We start from the raw sequence: 21825 nt of genomic DNA, 5'->3' as shown, positions 1-21825 counted from the left end.
GCAGAGAGGAGAGCTTGAGCTCAGAACCCTAGCATGGGAATTAGATATCTTGGTGTGAGTTTGTCTTAGAGACTCGAGAAGTGGAGAGCCATGCCTGTTACGTTCTGAATGCAATGTCTTACCCTAACTGATCAATTCCCTGATGCCCAAAGGCCAGCGGGGAGCCAATATAGAACTCTTCCAGGGACAGAAATGTGGGGGTCATTTTGGGAACCCAGGGTTACCTTCAAGAGATCACTGGGGACACTTGGGCTTATGTTAGGATCCTGAGCTGTCCTTGCTTGAAGACCTCCTGCAGCCCGAGTCTTGAGAAGGCTGGGCAGATGGCCTTTCGACACCTGTTGTGAACGTGGACTTCCATGCTGGTCCTCACGAGGGCTCCCGGGGGTGGGCGGGGTGTCCATTTCCTCCTCTGAACATCCCCCTCCCATTCGCGCACACAGAGAGGGCGACACGGAGGCTGGGCGCCCCGCAACCAGTAAGGTGGGACCTACTTTGTGGATTGGGGCTCACAGCTGTCACTCCAGAAGGGTGGGGCTTAAAAAGAGAGAGAGAGAGAGAGAGAGAGAGAGAGAGCGAGAGAGAGGGAGCGGAGAGAGAAATTAGGAAGCAACAGCCCCAGCCCGCCTGGGCACGCTGCGCTTGGTGCGCTCGGATGCAGCCGCCCCGGGCCCGCGCCTCCTCGTCCGCGCGCCGCTCGCCCTCCGCCCGGGGCGCCGCGCGTCTCCGGAGCCGGCCGTGCGCCCGGCGCGCGTGGGGAGCCGGGCCGGGCTGGGGTGGAGCCGCAGCGCCCCGCAAACTTTGGGCTGCGGAACGCGCGCGCGGGAGCCCTGTGGCGCGGGATGGGGGCGGCGAGGCTGCGCGCCCCGGGTCGCCAAGCGCGCCTGGCCACCCGCCCGGGGACCCCCGCGCCGCCTCTGCCCGCGCCCCGGGCCCCGCAGCTTCCCAACCCCGCCGCCGCCCGCGCGCGCTAGCCCACCCCAGCCGCCTAGCCGGAGCCCCAGGAACGCTCTCCGTGATTGGGGACACGGCAACGGAGACCCCCCTCGTGGAGTGAAATTCAATTCACCAGCCAGTTCTCAGCGCGGTCGAAGCACTGAGGTGAGCTCGGCCTGCGCTGCGGGACACCGGAGCCCAAGAGGCCTGGCTATGGACCTGTGGGGACCCGGCTCAGGGCAACCCTGCTGCTCGGGTCCCTAGCCAGATGCGTGTTGGCTATCTAGCTCAGCTTCTCTTCTCCGGGGACCTGGCGACATCCCTCCTTCAGCCAGACGACACCACGGAGGAGCAGAGGACCCGCGCTCCAGGATGTGCCCGTCTGAGATGGGGACGCTGTGGCACCTCTGGTCTCCTGTGCTCATCAGCCTGGCCGCCCTTTTCTCCAAAGGTGAGGACCCTGAGGCTACCTGGGCCCTGGGACTTAACTTTGCAGGGAGAGAGAGAGAGAGAGAGAGAGAGAGAGAGAGAGAGAGAGAGAGAGAGAGAGAGAGAGAGAGAGAGAGAGAGAGAGAGAGAGAGAGAGAGAGAATGTGGAGCGTCTGGGAGAGACGTGGGCGTGTGTGTGTGTGTGTGTGTGTGTGTGTGTGTGTGTGTGTGTGTGTATGCATACGTGTGTGTGCAGGAGGCTTGCGGAGCCAAGGTCCGGGACAGGCCCCTGGCAGCAGGTGATTTCCCTGGAAGTCTTGGTAGGATGCCCTAGGAGAGTGTGCCTAAGCGACAAGGGGAAATGGGGAAGCCTATGCTGCCCTGGACCTGGAAGCTTCCTGGAATTTGGAGTGAGCTACGCAACTGGCCCAAACCCTTTTGGAAATAAACCCGAACAGCTCTGCTGTATGGGAATGTCAGCTAGTGTACCATGGGGCTGCTGAGAACGGCAGTTGGCCAGAGTCCCTTTCAGCCCCGGGTCTCCTGGGTCCGCCTCCTGCAGCTGTTGTGGTGGCGACAGTGTCTCCGCAGGATGCTCTGCTGTCTGAGTGACCCAAGTTGTTCCAGTGGGGTCCTGACCTGAGGCTGTGAGTAGAGGCAGGAAGCCCCTCCCACCCCCATTTACCTGCTCTGTTACCATCTCCAACTCCCTGTCTGGTACAAGCAGTTTGGAAGCTTGGGACAGAGATGCCTTACAGAGCAATGGATATCAGTAGATGGACTCTATGCACTTGTCCTGGTTGATCAGGTGCTTTCTATTTGTAGGTAGCTTCCTCCCCCCCCCCACCCCTTTTTCTACAGCGAAAGTCAAGACACTTCGCTGTCTCCCGTGTTCTGGAAAAATCCTGTAAACATATTTTTCTGTGACTATATTTCAGGCGACGCCTCTCTTTGAAACTTCCTAGCCCAGTTGACAAGCACAATCTCTTAATGATATGTTGATTTTGGTTTCTGGCTTCTCTGGTATCTGGGAATCTAATTGCTTTGGATCTCATAGAGTTCGGCAGATCTCTTGCTGGGCTTTTGCGTGGGAACGGTTTGGCGAGGGAGGGGATTCGGTGTTTATCTGCTCCACTGTCTTTTCCAGTGCTGTTGAAAGGGGCTCAGGTCTGCTAATGAGGAGGAGTCACCCGCCCGCGCCCCGGGAGCCACAGCTTTGGGGATGCGGAATACACTGGGCATCAAAGAGGTTGGTGAGATAGGCAGGCACTGGGTTAAAAACTTGCCTCCAGGACTGAGATGCCACTCCAGCATGGCTGGGAGGCGTGCTGTGCTGTATCCTTGTCACTTGGTTTGATAAGAATACAGGTCTCTGTTTCTATTCTGCAACAACGGGATTCTATTAAGCAAGGCAGAGTGTGGCTTTGGACTCCACAACAACAATGGCGTTCCCTCCCGCCCTTACTGATTTCTTCATTATGAGCAGCAACTGTGTTGAAGGGTGCTGCCTTTCCCTGGGTGCTTTTGAACTTGTCCTTAAACAAGATACTGTATGTTGGGGGTGGTGGTGGTGGGGGGGGACATTTCCTTTCTGAATGGCTAGAACCCAGCTTGTCAGTCATGTTCCTGGCCTGTCATGCAGGGCAGGTTCTGTGTGTGGACTTCGGACACTGAGCCTTGCTCCAGTCAGACTGCTGAAGCCACTCAGCAGAAGGAGGGGAACTTTCTGGGGGCAGCTGGGGGTGGAGCTGAGCACGTGGGAGATCGCTCGGCCCTGGTCCTCAGCTGGGAAGAGTGAGGTTGGCGGGATGGTGTCAAGTTGTGTGACAAGGGATTTCATGGGGGCAGACATGACATAAACCCCAGGACAGCCCAGTGTGGGTCCGTGTTTTCCTACTTCCCTCTCAACTTGTGTGGCTGCTTGTAAGTTCTTCCTAAACACTTAACTGCTATGTGTATAGCAAGTATGTGCGCATGTAGTTTGCATATGAGTGTGTGTGTGTGTGTGTGTGTGTGTGTGTGTGTGTGTGCAGATGTGACTGTGTGTGCACATACACATGGAGGCTGGAAGTGGACACTGGATGTGACTTCTTTAATTGTTCTCCATTTTATTTGTTGAGACATGGTCTCCCGCTGACCCCAGAGAACACTCACTCTGGCTAGCATCTCTACCCAGCATACTTAGGGGATCCTCTGTCTCTGAGTCCATTGCTGGGATTATAGGTGGTGGCTGCCATGCCTACCAGGCGTTTACATGGGTGTTGGGGGTTAGAACTCAGGCCCTCGCCTTTGCAAGACAGACACTTGATCCACAGAGCCATCTCCCTGCTCAGTCTGAGGCTTCTAACTTACTGGAAGTCAAGTATAGGCTATAAGGGAGAGAATTTCAATCAAGTAAATGCCTGGGACCAAATGAAACGTGGAGTTAGTATCAAATATAAATATCCACTTCATTGTGTTACTGTTTTTACTCAATAGGAACCCTTGAATACAATAGAACACATATTTTCTGGTGCCAATGACCTTGGCTAATCAGCCCAGTGACCTTGGACTTTATATATGTGTTAGTTTTATGAGTAGATACTGCAAACTTACTCTCACATGGCTCTGGGAATTTAAACAGAAATAAAATGTTCTGCCTTGTATTTCTGTCTCCTCGGGACCTAGGGGGCCATGAAAAGAAACACACAATTTGCTGTGGACCTTGGTTTGTGGCTCCAAACTTCTCTGGAGAACGGCCTTCCGCCGTCAGAAAGCTCATGTCTTGTGTCCGCACTGTCGGTGCGGTTAGAAACTTGATGTTACTGCCTGCAGATGTGGGAGGACATGGCTCTGAGCTTTCCGAGGGAAGCAGGTATAAGGACACTTAGCTGAGAAGGGAAAAAAAAAATCTGCGGGCAGACTGGAGACCGCCAGAGACTGAGGCGGGCTTAAAATGCAGGGGCTGGAAAGCTGCCCCTTTGGGTCACTTGTCCCCAACTTCTCTTGCGCTAGTCACTCTGCATTTTGGTCTCGGCCACAAGCCTGTGGGAAGCAGACATACCCATGTTGCTGGGAGAGATGCAGTGTCCTGACGCTTGTGCCTGGGCCATGATGCCGTGTGCGCTGCCTGCTGGGTGCATGGGAGGTCCTGGGGGTGGAGCAGGGCGGGGTGGGGTGGGGAGGGGGTTGAGGCTTGTCCTGGATTGTCTGCTTCGGTGGGTGTCAAGAGCTCCCCTTCTGTTTCAGACCAGGCCTCTGTCTGGGCAGCTCCTGCTAAGGGAAGGTTGAGCTCCCGCAGCCTTGGATGGTAGAGAGAGAACCTTGGTGTATGGGGTTTATAGTGATTGTCCCGTAAAAGGGGCTCCGTTTGGGGTATGGAAAACTTAGGAGGAGAGATGGCAAGGGAGTGTGTGTCTATATGTGGGGGAGGGGAGAAAGAAAGAAAGAGGCAAACTGGCTTTGTTGTTCCTGTTCAAAGGCTTCTCTTCAAAATGAGAAGGTGAGGGGCTGGGGGGGGGGCAGGAAGCTTTCTTTTGTTTGAATTTATGACGTAATGGGATATGATTTTATTAAAAATAACATTTTCACATGGCTGGTTAGGTGTGGGGTATGCCTGTAATCTCCTCAGGCCAAGGTAGGGGGATCATTAAGTGCCAGGCAAGCCTGGGCTACACAATAAGAATATGTTTTGAAAACAAAAAACAACTCACATGCCTAAGGTTTTAAGAGCTGTAAGGTCTGTTTACATGAGTTCCACTCTTAAAAAGCCAAGAAAAAGGACTGAACTATATATTTAAAAATATAGGGCCTGGAGAGATGGCTCAGAGGTTAAGAGCACTGGCAGCTCTTCCAGAGGTCCTGAGTTCAATTCCCAGCAACCACATGGTGGCTCACAACCATCTGTAATGAGATCTGGTGCCCTCTTCTGGCATGTAGGTATGCATGTAAGCAGAACACTGTATGCATAATAAATAAACCTTAAAAATATATTATTATGGAAACATACATCACTGCAATATATTTATTTATTTATTTATTTATTTATTTATTTATTTATTTATTTATTTGGATTTTCGAGACAGGGCTTCTCTGTGTAGTTTTGGTGCCCCATCCTGAATCTCACTCTGTAGACCAGGCTGGCCTTGAACTCACAGAGATCTGCCTGGCTCTGCCTCCCGAGTGCCGGGATTAAAGGCGTGTGCCACCACTGCCCGGCACTGAAATATTTCTAATTCATCCATTTACCATGTATTTATTTAACTGATTATTGTCCATCTAATCCATCCATCCATCCATCCATCCATCCATCCATCCATCCATCCTCTACCCGTTCATCCATTCCCTGTGTTCTGGGGACACAGGGCTGGGTCCTCAAGAGTCCTCACACTGAAGAAGCTTATGGCAGTCATTTCTCTCACGTTCAAAGTGCCACATGCCGCTTTGTTAAGGGGCAGATGTAAACCTTAGCGGCTCTGTATTTAGCAACCCCTCTTTCCTTTTGTCTTGTGGCTTCCTTCATCCCCTCCCTTTTCTAATTTGTGACAATAATGCCCCTCCCCCCAGTAGCACTGTTCCCCCTGGAACACTGGATACAGGGGATGTCATAGTGAGAAAAAGGCTGTGCGCAGGCTGGGTCTGGCTTTGCAGAGCCTGTGGTATGTGGAGCAGTGAGAGAAAGCATGGCCAAAGGAAACTGAGTTAGTACTGTGACAGGGACTTGCAGGGACAGGAGTGGTGTCTGTGCACCAGCAGGGACCAGAGGGTTGCCCTCAGCTGTGGGCACAGCCTGGGAGGGAATCGGTGCCAAAAGAGGTGAGAGTCTGCACCATGGGCTAAAGAAAACCAGGATAAGGTGGGACAGAAGGGGTGATGGAGGTCACATTGCTGCGTGGAGGGGGGAGGGCAGTGGGACAGAGAGAACTGGGTGGACGGCATCAGCATCACCTCTCAAAATTGTCCAAGTGGATGGGAAACCTTGTGGTCTCTTTTTCATGTGCTGTGTGAGGGACTCAACTGGTTCAAACAAACAAACAAACAAACAAACAGACAGACAGACAGACAGACAGACAAACAGAGATGGCTCTGTAAGTAAACACATTTGCTGCAGGTGATTGCTGGGATACACACAGTGAAAGGTTGTCCTTTGACCTCTACACACAAACTGTGGCATGTTCATGCCCATATACATACATACATATATATATGTATATGTATACATATATATATATATACATATATGTAATAAAAAATTTTTTAAAAAGCATTCAAGGTTATCCTCAACTGTACAGTGAGTTAAAACCAAACCAAACAAACAGCAACAAAATCAACAGGAAGAAGAGACTGAGGGAGGAGACAAGGATGGATTTTAGTACAAGTGAGTATAAGTTCCCTATGGCTGCGGTAACAAATGCTCCCCAATGTTATGGATTCAGATGGCAGAAGCTCTGTTGGCTGGAAGCCCAGCTTCAGGGAGCTCTGAACAGGATACCTCTGGCCCTCATGGTTCTTTTTGGCTGCTAGTCAGCCATACTGGGGCTTTTCCCCACCCAAGTAGCACACACCAGGTTCCTTCTGTGTTCCGGGGTCCCTCTTCCTTTTCTCTTTATGCTCCCTTTCTTGCAGCATCTCCCATCGCCCCCTGCTCCCACCTCAGGCCTCCATCCTGCTTCGTGTACTGTTCTCCACCCTCCCCTTTTGCTAGAGTCCGTGAAGTTGCTTTTATGGCCACCCGATGATCCGCGATTTCATTTACTCCCAGCCTGGTTTTTAATCTCCAAATGAGGTTATCAAATTCTTAGGACCCAGAGATTTGAATGCTAATAATTTTGAGAGGTTGGGACATTTCCCCCACCTTCCACGTGTCCATAGGTATGACATTCAAAACCCATTTTGTAGCCCTTCTTAGAAACTTTAAGTTCCCCTAGGGTAACAAATACCTATTTTTCCCCCTAACTTTGACTTCTCTTCAGTATTTAGCATTAGCATTTTGGACATTGCAGAGGGTCAATAAAATTTTGTAAGTGTGCTTAAGAGTATAAAATATTGCCAGAAGAACCCTTGCCTGGCAGTAAAAGGCTCAGTGTATTTTCCAGTAATTCAAACGGCTAAAGGGATGCACTGGTCAATAGTCATAATGGTTTATTTTGTGAGCAATTATTGATGACAGGAATCACGCTGAGAGATTTACCCAGGTGATATTTGCAAAGCTTGCAGACAAACTAGAGAGGTTGATGATGAGTTTGAGGCTCCGGGAAGCTGGATAACCGGCCCAGGATCTGATGAAGGAGAGCCACAGTGTCTGACTCTGATGTCTCCACTTTCTCAGCCATGCTGAGTGTGGATGTAGTTGTATTGCTAAGCTATCTGTCCAGCAGGAGGGGACTTGAGGTTTTAATGCAGAGTCTGCCTCCCTTTAGTGTAAGCTCAGAGCCCAGGACCTGCTAGATGTTCAATATGTGTTGGGCAAATGAATAGAAAGGGACCATGCTGTTTGTTTTTCTCAAGCTTTATTTTTGTCAGTGGCAATCAGGAATAACACCTCCTATTGACTGAGATCAAGAGTTGAATTCCAGGACCATTGAGGAGGTCATGTGATGGTAGGGGATGTGTTTGTGGGCTGCCTTGTAGATGTAATTCTGAACGGTCTTATTAAATAAGAAACACAGAGTCAAATGCAGAGTTAAAAGCCCAGAGATCGAGCAGCAGTCACGAGCTAAGACCAAGACCTCCTTCTTACCCCTCGCTGTCGTCCTTCCCCTGAGAAAGAGACCTACTTCCTGTGTGTTTGTATTTTTATTGACTTTCTGTTCTGCATTCTCATTGGTTGTAAAACAAACCACATGACCTCCTCATCACTGCCTGTCTATACAGACCTCCAAGTCTTTATGGTTGGTATTGAGATTAAAAGCATGTCTCCAAGTTGGCTATGTCCTTGAACACACAAACTCTGCCTGTCATGTGATCGGATTAAGGGCGTGTGCCACCACTGCCAGACTTCTGCTAAATGGCTTGCTCTTAACTCTGACCCACAGGCAGCTTTATTTATTAACATACAAATAAAACCACATTTCAGCACAAATAAAATATCACCTGCCTAGGACAGCTACTTGAAGAATATGGAGCTGGGGAGATGGCTCAGTCTGTTACTGTGTAAACATTAGGCTCCCAGTTTGATCCCCAGCACCCATAGGTAAAGGGCGTGCGGGTTATATGTGCTTGCTTTCTCCAATGCTGGAGAGATGTAGAAGAGTGGGTCACCTTAGGCTTGACATCAGCCAGCCTCGCTGAGTTGGTGAATTCTGGGCTCTTGAAAGACTTTCTCAGATAACAAGGTAGATGGCATCCTAAGGAATGACATCCAAAGCGCTCCTCTGGCTTTGAAATGTGTGTACACACCCATAGGATGTATACATGCATAGCAAAATAATAATAGTAATCTGATGATGAAAACAGAGATTTATGGGTATGTTTGTATGTCTACTGCACTTGTACACATGGCTTCCTCAGTAACACAAGGTCAACAGGTGGCCTCTACTCTTCCAGGATTAGGGAATAGATGATCTTTAGTTGACTGCTGAGATGCTGACAAGAAAGGGGGAGGAACACATGGGGAAAAGACAGATACATGGTATTCCTGTTCACAAGAGGTGGGCGTGGGATCCTGTGAGCATATGGATTTGAGAGTTGGACTTTGGATGCCAGAATCAAGCTTGGGTGAGCTGTGGAAATAATATTGTGGGGGCTCAGGCAAAAAGAACAGGGAGCCAACCTGTTACGAAATGAGACCTGAGACTCAGGACACACTTGCAAGTGTGCCATTTATTTATGAAACCTGCTGTAGCAAGAAGTAAAACAGAAGCCACATGTTTTAAGTGCTGGTTTTTGTAAAAAAAAAAAAAAATAAGTATTTAAAAAATATATGTGTATTTGTGTGTGTGTGTGTGTGTGTGTGTGTGTGTGTGTGTGTGTGTGTGTGTGTATGCACATGAGTGCAGTGCCCATAGACACCAGAAGAGGGCATTAGACCCCCCTGGAGCTAGAGCTACAGGTGGTTGTGAGCTGCCAGACCAAATGAACTGGAGTCCTCTGCAAGAGCAGCAAACACTCTCAACTGAGCCTTTTCTCCAGCTCCTTAAATTGTTAGTTTTTAAAGGGGACTTAAAAAAAAATCTATAAAAACATGACATCCCATACCTGACCTCAGTTCTGGAAATTAAGAACCTAAGGATGGAGAGCCCCAAATGTGAACGTGAATGTGAACGCACTTGTGGCAGACATTTGAGAATGGAATCAAGGGCATGTGTTCAGAACAGGGAAGATGGAAGCCACCATGGAAAAGACAGTTTTTGGAAGAGGAGGTTTGTAGCTAGAGTTTTCCTGCCTGGCCCACAGTCAGGACAAATCTCTGTCACCCACCAGTCCCACAGCCACTCAGACCCAATCAAGTAAACACAGAGACTTATATTGCTTACAAACTGTATGGCCGTGGCAGGCTTCTTGCTAACTGTTCTTATAGCTTAAATTAATCCATTTCCATAAATCTATACCTTGCCACGTGGCTCATGGCTTACCAGCGTCTTCACATGCTGCTTGTCCTGGCAGAGGCTGGCAGTGACTCCTTCTGCCTTTCTCCTCCTGTTCTCTCCTTTCTCCTCTCTGTTAGTCTTGCCTATACTTCCTGCCTGTCCACTGGCCAATCAGTGTTTTATTTATTGACCAATCAGAGCAATTTGACATATAGACCACCCCCCAGCAGGGGTTCAAACCCTCCCCCCTAATTTCTTGTCTCTTTCTCTTACCTCAAGCACAGGACTGGAGGGTAGACTCAGATATACACCTGAGAGCACACAGTGGCTATAAAGGGTTTTCACTGGCGTTGAGTTTTCTCATGTGGGCAGTGACATTAAATTGTCATGTTTATGGGACTCTGCACCCATCCGGTGTTGGCCACGTGTCACTATTTTTTGTTGGCTTGCTTTCAGCAAGTAGGCTGGAGTGGGCGGGGGAGGGGAGAAGGAAGTCTCCAACAGAGATGGGAAGCATGATGTGACAATCTCAGGTCACCCTGGCAGTAGAATATTTTGGTTTCAAAGCAAGCCCTCTCTTGTCTTACAAACACCCCTGTGTTCCCTGCAGCCACCTCTTCGGCAGGTGCACAGTGTGGCAGGTGCACAGCCTGGCAGCTGCAGCCTCTTACTAGAACCAAAAATTCAGGCTAGAACACTCAAAAGCCAAAATGCATCAGAAGAGAGAAAGTCTGGTAAACACATATGTTCCCAGGTATGTGGCTTTTGGGGCTCCTGTCTCCTTTCTTTATTGAGTCAAGATGAGTAGAAATTTAGAGAGGGCTCAGATGTGGGTGTGCTTTTAAGAGAGTGTCCCTTCAGGTCAGTGTCACAGTGGAGAGGTCTAGGGTGTGTTTCCTAGCCTGTGGAGAGAATATGCCCTGGACTCTTTTTTTTTTTTTTTTTTTTTTTTTTTTTTTTTTTGGTTTGTCAAGACAGGGTTTCTCTGTGTAGCTTTGAGCCTTTCCTGGGACTCATTCTGTAGCCCAGGCTGGCCTCGAACTCACAGAGATCCGCCTGCCTCTGCCTCCCAAGTGCTGGGATTAAAGACATGTGCAACCACCGCCCAGCATGCCCTGGACTCTTAAAACAGCAGGGCAGGTGTTGTGAAAGTGCCTGGCACGGTGCCCGGCACCGCAGGCTGCTTTGCTGGGTGGCGGAGGAGGTGAACATGTGTCAGCAAAGGAGCAAGGTCAGGGCTGGGGAGGCACAGTAGTCTGAGGAGGAGGAGATGCTACAGTCTCTTAACACGGCCAGTTGTGGGAAGTATGTCGGGCTGACTTGGCAGACCACCTCACCCACTTTGATCTGCATGGGCTCTGCCAGGAAGGATGTGCCTGCCTCCAGGGCTTTGGTGTTGGGAGGAGGTGGACAGACACCAGAGGAGGGCTCCACCAGTGGCCGGAAGTTGCAGGGCCAATGTTTACTAAACACAGGTTACATTTAGAGTGGTCTTCTCACTTACTGAGTGTTAGTCACATATAAAGTGGTCTTCCTGCTTGCCAAATGCCCCTTTGAGGCAGGCAGATATCCAACCTTTATTTACTGCTCAGAACCTCACCATCATCAGATTCATCACCCTGTCCATCCCACAGAGGGGAACCTGGGTACAGGAATTGCAATAGCAGATACCTAGCCCAGGACATCAAGAAGAGGAATTTTGTTTCTAACCACAGTTTTATGAAGATGAATGAGACCATTTAATGAGCTTGTTACTTTTGAATGTCTCCCAGAGAAGGCTCTGGCTTTCTGTATAGGTTCTGTTGCTGTAGTTCAGGATAGGCTAAGGGTGGGAAAGACTGCTTCCAGGGCTCCTCTGGGATCCCAGGATCAACTCACAGCCCCAAGGGCCCCTTGAAATTCAGTGTAGGTTGGGGGAAGAAGTGGAGCCCAAATGTGAAGGTTGGGTATGCAGTTTTGATGAAGCCCTTTCCAATGGTCAATGGGAAAAACTTAGTTCAGATTTTTACAGGAATAAAAGTGAAGTCTGCGGGGTTGTGGGGATGGATATCTAAAGGTGGTCAATAACAAAGAGGAGGAAGGGAAGAGGGAGAGGAGGGTGATGGAGAATGGGGAGGAAGGGGAGTTGAGGGAGGAGAAAGGAGAGAGGGAAGGGGAGGGAAAGAGAAAAAAGGTGGTGAACAAGGAATCAGAGAGGAGGAAGTGAAAAAGAGGGGGATGGAGAAGAGGAGGAGAGAAGAGGAGGGGAGAAGGAGAAGGAAAGGGGAGGGTACTTAGCTTCTAGCATCTATACGTACTGAGCCCCGTAACTCTCTTCAGTCAGTGTCTCTGGATATTTAGGACACACCCATATTGTGTTTTTTTGAGGACCCTATGCATTTGGACTCAGATCCCTTCTATGGTCTGCAGCACGGAAGTCCATTTCATTGTGTGTCAGAACCATGGAAAAGCCATGGTTTGCACTTCTTGCCCTGTGAACATGGTGGGGTTTTTTTTGGTGTGTGTGTGTGTGTGTGTGTGTGTGTGTGTGTGTGATCCAGGGTTGGTCTCTCTTTGCCTATGGCCTCTCAGGACTGAACTTGCTACTTGTACTCTTGGTTTTTTTTCTTTTTCTTTTTCTTCCTTTCTTCCTTTCTTCCTTTCTTCCTTTCTTCCTTCCTTCCTTCCTTCCTTTTTTTTTTCTGAGACAGGGTGTAGCTTGAGTTTTCCTGCCTTGCCCACAGTCAGGACAAATCTTTGTCACCCGCCAGTCCCACAGCCGCTCAGACCCAACCAAGTAAACACAGAGACTTATATTGCTTACAAACTGTATGGCGGTGGCAGGCTTCTTGCTAACTGTTCTTATAGCTTAAATTACTCCATTTCCATAAATCTATACCTTGCCACGTGGCTGGTGGCTTACCGGCGTCTTCACATGCTGCTGGTCATGGCTGCGGCTGGCAGTGTCTCTGCCTCAGCCTTCTGCTTCCCAGTATTCTCCTCTCTCCTTGTCCCACCTACTTCCTGCCTGGCCACTGGCCAACCAGTGTTTTATTTATTGACCAATCAGAGCAACAGATTTGACATACAGACTGTCCCACAGCAACAGGGTTTCTCTGTGTAGTTTCGGTGCCTGTCCTGCCTGGATCTCACTCTGTAGACCAGGCTGGCCTCGAACACACAGAGATCTGCCTGGCTCTGCCACCCGAGTTGTGCTTTTGGTCTTATGAATAAGATTAATCTTCAGCTTTCTTTCCTTTTAAACTCTGTTTTTTTTTTTTCTGTTTGTCTGCTTATTTTACCCCACTGCAGTTACTTTGTTTCCCTATGTGTAAGTGTGTCTACGCCACATGAGTGCAGTGCCCTCAGAGGCCAGAAGAGGGCATGTGATCCACTGAAGCTGGAGTGATAGGCCATTGTGAGCTCTGTGGGCATAAGGGCGAGGACTCCAATGCAGGTCCTCTGGAAGGAGCCGTTAGGCTGTCTTAACTGCTAGCTTATATTTTCATGGCCCTGCAGTTATTTTTATTTATTAATTTCTGCGATAAGCTACTTCAAGTCATTTCAAAATGAGCGATAAAAAGAAGTCGTCTCACTGGCTAATCCTGATGGCTTTGCATCTTTATGGTTTTTCTTGCGGGTTGTTTTTCTGAGTTCTTAAACCACTTATATATAGGGCGCACATGAAATTTATTTTCAAGTTTTTTTTTTGAGTTCATATGTTTATGTAAGCATGTCCTTACATTTTAAAAATATATCCTGAATATATATAATTTAATGCCTTACCACAATTTAGGGCTTTCTGCCTTCGCTGGACAGTTATATAATGCAGCTTCTTGCTATCATGTACAGCACGATTTTTGTTTGGTTACTTTCTTGAGTTATACTTACTTGGTCACTGTAGACTGTTGTAAAGCTCTTTCCTGAAAGACTGGACTCTACCCCAAACTGTGAAGGGGGGGCATCTGAGTTGCTGAATGACCCTCAATTGTGGCCATTGTCAGTTTTTGCCATTAACCGGTGACCCTTGCTGACCGCTTTGATGGCCTGTGAGCATGGTTTAGCCTTGAATACACACAGAGAACTGTGCCCACAAGCGATGGGGCTCCGTTTCCCTCAGAATGTGGTCCTACACTCGGGCTGCTGACTTTTGAGGGCGGAAGGGTTGGGGAACAGGAAAGAACCTGGGGTGTCATGGAGATCTATTTATAACTGTGGCCCCAGTGTCTGCAGGGAGAGCATTGGGCCGATGTCAGTGGGCAGGCTGCAGAGAGAGAGAGACTTTGGCTTCATGGTTATGAGAAGACAAGATGCATTTGCATGTGGAATAGAAAGTGCACACCTGCCGGGTGGCGGTGGCGCACGCCTTTAATCCCAGCACTCGGGAGGCAGAGCCAGGTGGATCTCTGTGAGTTCGAGGCCAGCCTGGTTTACAGAGCGAGATCCAGAACAGGCACCCAAACTACACAGAGAAACCCTGTCTCGAAAAACAAAAACAAAGAAAGAAAAGTGCACACAGGCATGCTTCCTTCAGACATCCATGTCAGGCACCTAACTCAACGCCACAGGTGGATATTCTTTCTTGGAATGAGTGTTTTTCCCTGTAGCGTGTATCAGATGCAAGCCCTTATCCCTACTCCCACACCCTGGCTACCTAAATAGTTGGATAACCTACCCATGTTCAGTTGCAAAATCTGCTTGGCTCAAGGTTTTATCTAAAATAGAGACTCTCATTGAAATCCCAGATTATTTTTGAGGACCAACTACGAACACAGCAAAGCAGGCTGTGATTAGATATCATGGTGAAATCACCTCTCAGGAGGTTACCAGTAAGTGGGGGAAACTGAGCCATGGGTGGTCCTCATGTTGGTGAGGCTGTGTAATACAAGTAGAGAAAAATGGCTTCCTCATGTGTAAAGGAGGCTGTCATCCTGTGTTCCCTTAAAACTTTTCTAAACTCCTTCTGCTACCAGTTGGCCTTGCTTACTGTAGGCCAAGCTTATAATCAGATGACCACTATGGCGGAAGGCCACTATGGCGGAAGGCCACTATGGCGGAAGGCACCATATTAGGTTGTGCAGGTTTCTGGACACTGGGAGCAATTGGAAACTGTCTGTCATTGGAAATGCCTAGCCACAAGTCCCAGGACCTCTGGTGACTTGTAACCCTGAGCCTGGACCCTCCACCATAGAGAAGGATTGCTCCACACCAACAGACACTGCATCCTTGCATTCATAGCAGAGGCTGAACTCATGCAGGGCCAGTCTCCCTGCTTGGCCTTCAGTTCAGCCGAGGCAGCTGCTCATGAGGACCCACCAGACCAAAGTTCAGACTTGAGCATGTCTCACTCACAGGATCTTGGCATTCTGAGCTCGAGGGAGGGGCCCTGGCCCCTCCCTGTGCCAGTGTTGAGACCACAGGAGAGTTCTTCTGGGTCAAATGGATTATTGACACAAGTTAGCTCTCTCTGTTGCTCTGACAACATGCCCGAGAGAATCCACTTAGGGAAGAGGAGCTCTCGTGTGACTCGTGGTTTCAGGGTTTGGTCTGTGGTGGACAAGAGGCAGCCAGAAAGGAAGGGAACGGAGACAAGACACACATTTCAAGGGCACATCCCTCTCCCTCCAAATATTCCAAGTCTCCTATAGTTCCCATCCCTTCCCATTCAGCTACGATCCCACCAATGGCTTCATCTCCTCCTGAGTTCAAAGCCCTTATGATTCAGTGACTGCCCCCACCCCCAAAGTCTCTACCTCTTACTCTTACCACACTGGAGACGAAGCTTTCAACATGCTAGTCTTGGGGGCCGTCGTGATTACACCCCTGATCTTACAGCAGTTGTGATGATCAGACGTGCATGATCTCAGCAAGAGTGGGCCTGTCAGCATCCTGTCATGGTGAGGAGAAGGGCTTTTGAGTTTATCCCCAATCCAGGGTGTTAATCAGAGCTGGGGTGAGGAGTTCATGGGAGGCCCCTCCCTTTCCTGAGGATCCATAAGCAGCTGATGGTTGCTGAGGGAGAGACATTTTCTTTAGTGGTGTAGCCATTGGTAAGAGGCCATGCTTCTGTTAATAACCTGTCACACCCATTCAGGTAAGCAACCCTCAGGAAACTGACTGGCTCACCAGAATAAAGGTATATATGTGGGTGGGGGTGGGGGGGGAGGAGAGGGTATAAAAGTATAAGAAGGACCAGGTATGAAGAGGAAGGAGAGCAGCAGAGTGGGAGGAGAATGGGAATGGGGGGTGGGGGTGGAGATGATCTAAGTATATAACACAGGAAAATGTCTAATGAAATCCATCATGTGTAGTTGATATATGCTAATAAAAATGAAGACATTTCAGATTCAGAAGATTCCTACTGTCACGAAACATATGGCGACTGTCTCCTGTTACATTTTGCTTCCCAAGAGGATTATGGGAGGAGATTCAAGGGCTCTTACTTGGGCCTGGTTTGGTAGAGATCACTTAGTCTTTGGTGGTTTTCATGTGGCTGTTTCTAGGTAGCTGCTCATGCCTAGGCCTTTGAAGCATTCCTCATGACCTAGAAGCCTTGGGGAAGAAGTGCCAGGTGTTTTATGAACTTAGAGGAGTTGATATTGCTGCCCTGGCTTAGCATTATGGGATGCCACCTCAAAGGGATCATTGCAGATCTTCAACTGTGTACACCTCCAGAATCTGAAGCACCGTGTGAAGGAACTCTCTAGAATGATGAATCGGATGGAAGAATTCTGTCTGGCTTCACTGATTAAGCAGACACTTTTTTTTTCCCCCCCTGACAATATTTTGGTAAGAGCTCTAGAAAAATCTGAACTTGTTGAAAGGCCACAGTAGCCAAGAGTGTATCAGGTGAGTCCACAGCTGGGTGGATCAGCTTGAGAGGACTTAGTTTCATGTTCGAAAGAGCCCAGGTGGACCCTCTTCAGTTCATATAGCTGAGATGTTGGGAACAAGACCCGCTCTCAGGCAAGGCTTGATCTGAGAGCTTCAGTGGGACCTGAGGAACCCAGCGGGTCTTTGATAGTTTCTTTTAGTCCTATGAACGCTACCATCTGTCTGTCCATCCGTTGGGCAAAAGGATGCCCTAGTTCAGAGTTACATCTCCTTACCCTCAAATCAGACAAAACAAAAAGTTTTTTTTACTTAAAGGTTCTGTCCGAGTCTCAGGCCAAGTTTTTGCTCTGTGAGGGCTCTGTGAAGCAAGGACCACACTCAGTGAGATGCGGTGGGTGAAGGCAGAAGGGGCTGATGCTTAGACTAGAGCGGAGTTCTAAGACTCTCCCAGGAACACAGAGGGATGCTGTCAGCCTCAGAGAGAATGGAGGCCAGTGACCAACAGGACAGCAGCATTCAGTTCTTACGCCTCAACAGTTTTCAACCCAAACATTCAGCCTTTTCACTGGCTTTTAAACTTCCAAGAGATTCCATGTTTCAGCCTCAGTGGTGAGTCCGAGTCTGGAATCTCACGGAGAAATTACTCCATCCTTTGAATGTGTATTTAAATGCAATGTAAGCTTTTGTTTCCAACGACTGTAATTTTTCCAAGTCCTTAATTAGATGTGGAAACTACACGCACAATGCAAATTACTGTGGTGAATAAATATTTGCATTATGCTCCCTTAAAAGCAAGCATCAAAACACACAATCGCTTGTTTTACAGGCATTCAGCGTTCTGAGACGCGGGATCTGTGGAGCTGCAGAGGATTCTTGGGGAGAGAGAGCAGTTTGAGTAATGCGATTAACATTCTGGGTGGGACTGTGTCAACAAGGGGTGCAGTGGGGAGGGGGGAGCAGTTTTGACATACAGACTTTCAAATGCAGTTTACAAAGAAGCCTGCCTCATCGTGCCGAATTCTGTGTATCTGCTCCATGAACATGTCTCGCTTGATTTCTCTAATTAGGTAGTACGCATTAGGGAGCTGGGCTTTTGCCTGCAGTTTAGATAAATGTAATGTCAAAATGAGGAGGAAAACCGGCTTGGAAGACACATTGGTGTTATGGATAGCCGAATCCTCAAACTTTGAACAAAGCTTGCGGTACCCAGTGGGGCCAAAGGTCATGATGATGATCTCTTAGTTTTCCCAGAATGGCTTGGCAGGTCCTTCTTCAGTGCTGTAGATCTTTTTGCCATTTAGAGTGTGTGGGGTTACCTCAACTTTGCATAGGAAGAGGATGCTGTTATTTACTTCTGCGTGCCTGTGTAGTGCACATGAGCACGCCATGGTGCCTGTAGCAGTCAGAGGACAATTTCCTGTCTGTCTTTGTCTTCCATCTCATTTTGAGGCAGGGTCTCTCTTGTTTCTTCCTCCACGGCATATGATAACTGACCCCTAGGCTTCTGAGTGATTCTTGGGTCTCTGCCTCCCATCTCGCTGCAGGAAGGCTGAGGTTACTGATGCTTACTTCTCATAGCATCCTACTTTTCCCATAGGTTCTTAGGTCGGTAGGCTTGCTCAAGCTTTTACCCACTGATCCTTCTCCTCAACCTCAGTTACTCTTTTATAATTTAAAAGCCCCGGTGAATGAAAGGGATGCGAAACGGATAAGCAGTGGGGTGAGGGGACCCGTGCAGGGACAGGCCAGCAATAGGCAGACTCTTGTTGGATCTCTTTGAACTCTTGTTACGTCAGAGGTGTGATTTTTGGATTGACAGGTGGCTTGCTGTCAGTGTGTTTGTGGGTAAGGAGTGGGTCCAAGAAATGTGTGTTTTCCGGCTGTTGTAGATTTATGAGCACACTGGCTGGTCTTCCATCTCACGTTGGTTCTTCTATAAAGGGCGTTCATCTCCAGGTGGGGGAGGGCAGCGGTCCATACAGGACCACCTCTTAGGAACAGCATGTCTTTCCCTTCATTCATTGCATGATCCTGGGTGTGGGATGCTGTGTGCCCTGTTAAGATATGGTTTTCCGCATCTAGTCTCTTTCAGAAAGAAGGAAAGTAAACACAGACAAGCGTACCCTGAGCTCTTGAATCCTGAGTGCATGGTTCAATTCCTGCCCCAGGCTCTGTGCAGAAGTGAAGTTCCTTTTGATATATACAGTTTCCTTTGAATTTCATACATATAATATATGTACTGGATGGTTTATGTGTCGACTTGACACAAGCCAGAGTCATCAGAGGAAGGAGTCTCAATTGAGGGAATGCCTCTTTGAGATCCAGCTGTAAGGCATTTTCTTATTTAGTGATCAGTGGGGGAGGGCCCAGCCTATGGTGGGTGGTGCCATCCCTGGGCTGCTGGTCCTGGGTTCCATAAGCAGGTGGGCTGAGCAAGCCATGGTGAGCAAGCCAGTAAGCAGCACTGTTGCTGGAGAATTTCTCTCCAGTTCCCTCCGCCAAGTCCTGCCAATCCCAGAGCCCACTTATAAAATAAACACACAGACTCTTACATTATTTAAACTGCTTGGCCATTAGCTCAAGTCTATCATTGTCTAGCTCTTACTCTTATATTTAGCCCATTTCTATTAAACTTTACTTTGCCACGTGGCTCGTGGCTTACCTGGTACTTTACATCTTCCTTGTCCTGGCGGCGGCTCCAGGCGGTCCCTTTTTTCCTTCCTCCTTCCTCAATTCTCCTCTCTCCTTGTCCTGCCTATACTTCCTGCCTGGTCACTGGCCAATCAGTGCTTTTTTATATACAGCGATAGCCACAGCACAGCACTCCCCCGTGACCTCTGAGTCAACTCCTGCCTCTATGATCCTGCCTTGTTTGAGTTCCTGTCCTGACTTCCTTCAATGATGAACAGCAATACTGAAGTGTAAGCCAAATACACCCTTTCCTCCCAGGTTGCCTTTTTGGTCATGATGTTTCATCACAGCAATAGTAACCCTAACTAAGACAATGTATTTTGATCATGTTTATTCTCTGTTGCCCACTCTTGTCTTGTCCCGTGGATCACTTTTAACTTTACATCTTGTCCCTCTTCTGTCCCCTTTCTACTTTCATGCCTTTTCTTGGTGACGGTCTTAGTCATGGTTTCTATTGCTGTGAAGAGACACCATGACCATGGCAACCCTTATAAAGGAAAACATGTAACTGGGGCTGGCTTACAGTTTCAGAGGTTTAGTCTGTTATCATCATGGCGGGGAGCATGGCGGCGTGCAGGCAGACGTGGTGCTGGAGAAGGAGCTGAGAGTTCTACATCTTGATCTGCAGGCAGCAGAGGCAACTGAGTTACCACTCTGAGTGTAGCTTGAGCATAGGAGACCTCAAAGCCCACCCCCACAGTGATACACACTTGCCTCAACAAGGCCTCGCCTACTTCAACAAGGCCTTGCCTACTTCAACAAGGTCACACCTCCTAATAGTGCCTTACTCTATGAGCCAAGCATTCAAATACATGAGTCTGTGGGGGCCGTTCCTATTCAAACCACCACAGTGACCCATTGAATTTCATGACGGTTGCTTTCAGGATACGGGTGAGGGATTATTCACTGGAACATAGGCAGCTTACCAGTGTCCACACCACTGAAGAAAATCTCATTACCCAGCAATCATTGACTGTAGATTTGAGGAGGAGCAAGCCTCCTGAGCTTACTCACATCTCATTGCTTTCCTATTAATTTCAAGGAACTTCTGGCATTTTCTTCATGATCTATTTTACTTAACACAGATTAGTTACATGGCTGTAGGCAATGGAGAAGCCACTTCCTTTTTTTTTCCTATTTACTCTTTATTACATTGTATTATGTTTGTGGTTTGAATTGCACTGTGATTACCCTTCCCATGTCAACTTATTGAAAAAATTGAACAGTTGATGTAATTTTTATTTTAATGTGTATGAGTTTGTCTGCAAACTTAGTATGTTCATAATATATACAATGCCTGTGGAGGCTAGAAAAAGGCATGTGAACCTCTGGAACTAGGGTTACAGGTGGTTATGAGCCACCCATGTGGGTGCTGGAAGTAGAACCCAGGGCCTCTGCAGTGCTTTTAACCCTTGAGTCATCCTTCCAGCCCCTTAATGAGATTTTTGAATAATGAGAGGCTTACAGTGAGAAACAGCTTTAAGAAGCTTGAGTTGGATATGCAAGCATAGGTTTTTCTTTTAGGAAGACACAATGGGATGACGGATGCTTGACTGTCAAGGTTAGAAGCATCTTTTGGGTTAAGGTAAAACGGAGAAGGCTCCTAAGCATTTTTTGGGGAAATGGAACAATGCAATATTTCTGATTGTTAGTGAAGACTTTCTCCTTGATTTTATAATGGATGGTGGTGGGTGTCTGTTATTTATATTCCAATAGATACATTCAAAGGAATGATGTAACTGCTGAACTTTCAAATGTCAAGATTTTTCAATACGCCAGAAACCTCGTCCCTAGCAACTGTTGAAACTCCAGTGGGGACGATTAGAAATCACTTTGGAAAAATGCAGGTGGGTGCTGGAGTTTGTGAAGTTTGCTTTTGGGGGAAGTTGGCAGAACCAGAAATACTGGAGAATCATTGTTGTTGGAGTCACAGTCTCAGCCTGGCTTACATATTAAAGTCAACATGCCGGGACATGAGCCCCAATGTGCTTGAAGAGATCCACCTGGGAGGTTTTATTTATTTATTTTAAATTACTTCTGTGTTTAAATCACCTAGTCTATGCTTTTTAAAATTATTTATTTTGTTGATGTTTTGCCTTCACGTATGTCTGTGTGAGAGTGTCGAATTCCCTGGAACTAGAGTTACAGACAGTTGTGAGCTGCCATATGGATGCTGGGAATTGAGCTCAGGTCCTCCAGAAGAGCAGTCAGTGCTCTGAAACCACTGAGCCATCTCTCCAACCCCACCTGGGATGGTGGGGTTTGTTTAAAACAGGCTGAAGGCTGAGAAGCAGGAGGCCAAGTCACCGAGGAGAACCATCATGGAGTGGAACTGTTATAATGTACAATGCAGAGCTCCGGCTGCCCGCTACAACTGTGTGGTATTTGGAAGGAACCGGAACATAGTTTGAATGAAGTAAAACTCACATATCGTGTGCGCACTTGTATA

At 48.1% G+C, this 21825-nt stretch overlaps 1 protein-coding gene across 1 annotated transcript in view; it reads left to right on the top strand.

Moving 5' to 3' along the window:
- Window positions 1-979: 979 nt before the first annotated feature.
- The window catches only part of Tmem132d (transmembrane protein 132D), a 632953-nt gene continuing 612107 nt past the window's right edge, over window positions 980-21825 (top strand). The window contains 1 exon segment of the mRNA XM_028870206.2: window positions 980-1387. Within this exon segment, the coding sequence (XP_028726039.2) occupies window positions 1309-1387 (79 nt within the window). The 5' untranslated portion in view covers window positions 980-1308.

This window comes from Peromyscus leucopus, chromosome 23 (genome assembly GCF_004664715.2).
Source record: "Peromyscus leucopus breed LL Stock chromosome 23, UCI_PerLeu_2.1, whole genome shotgun sequence".
Taxonomy (NCBI): domain Eukaryota; kingdom Metazoa; phylum Chordata; class Mammalia; order Rodentia; family Cricetidae; genus Peromyscus; species Peromyscus leucopus.
The sequence above is the reverse complement of the archived record's forward strand: the minus strand, read 5'-3'. Positions and strand labels throughout refer to the sequence as shown.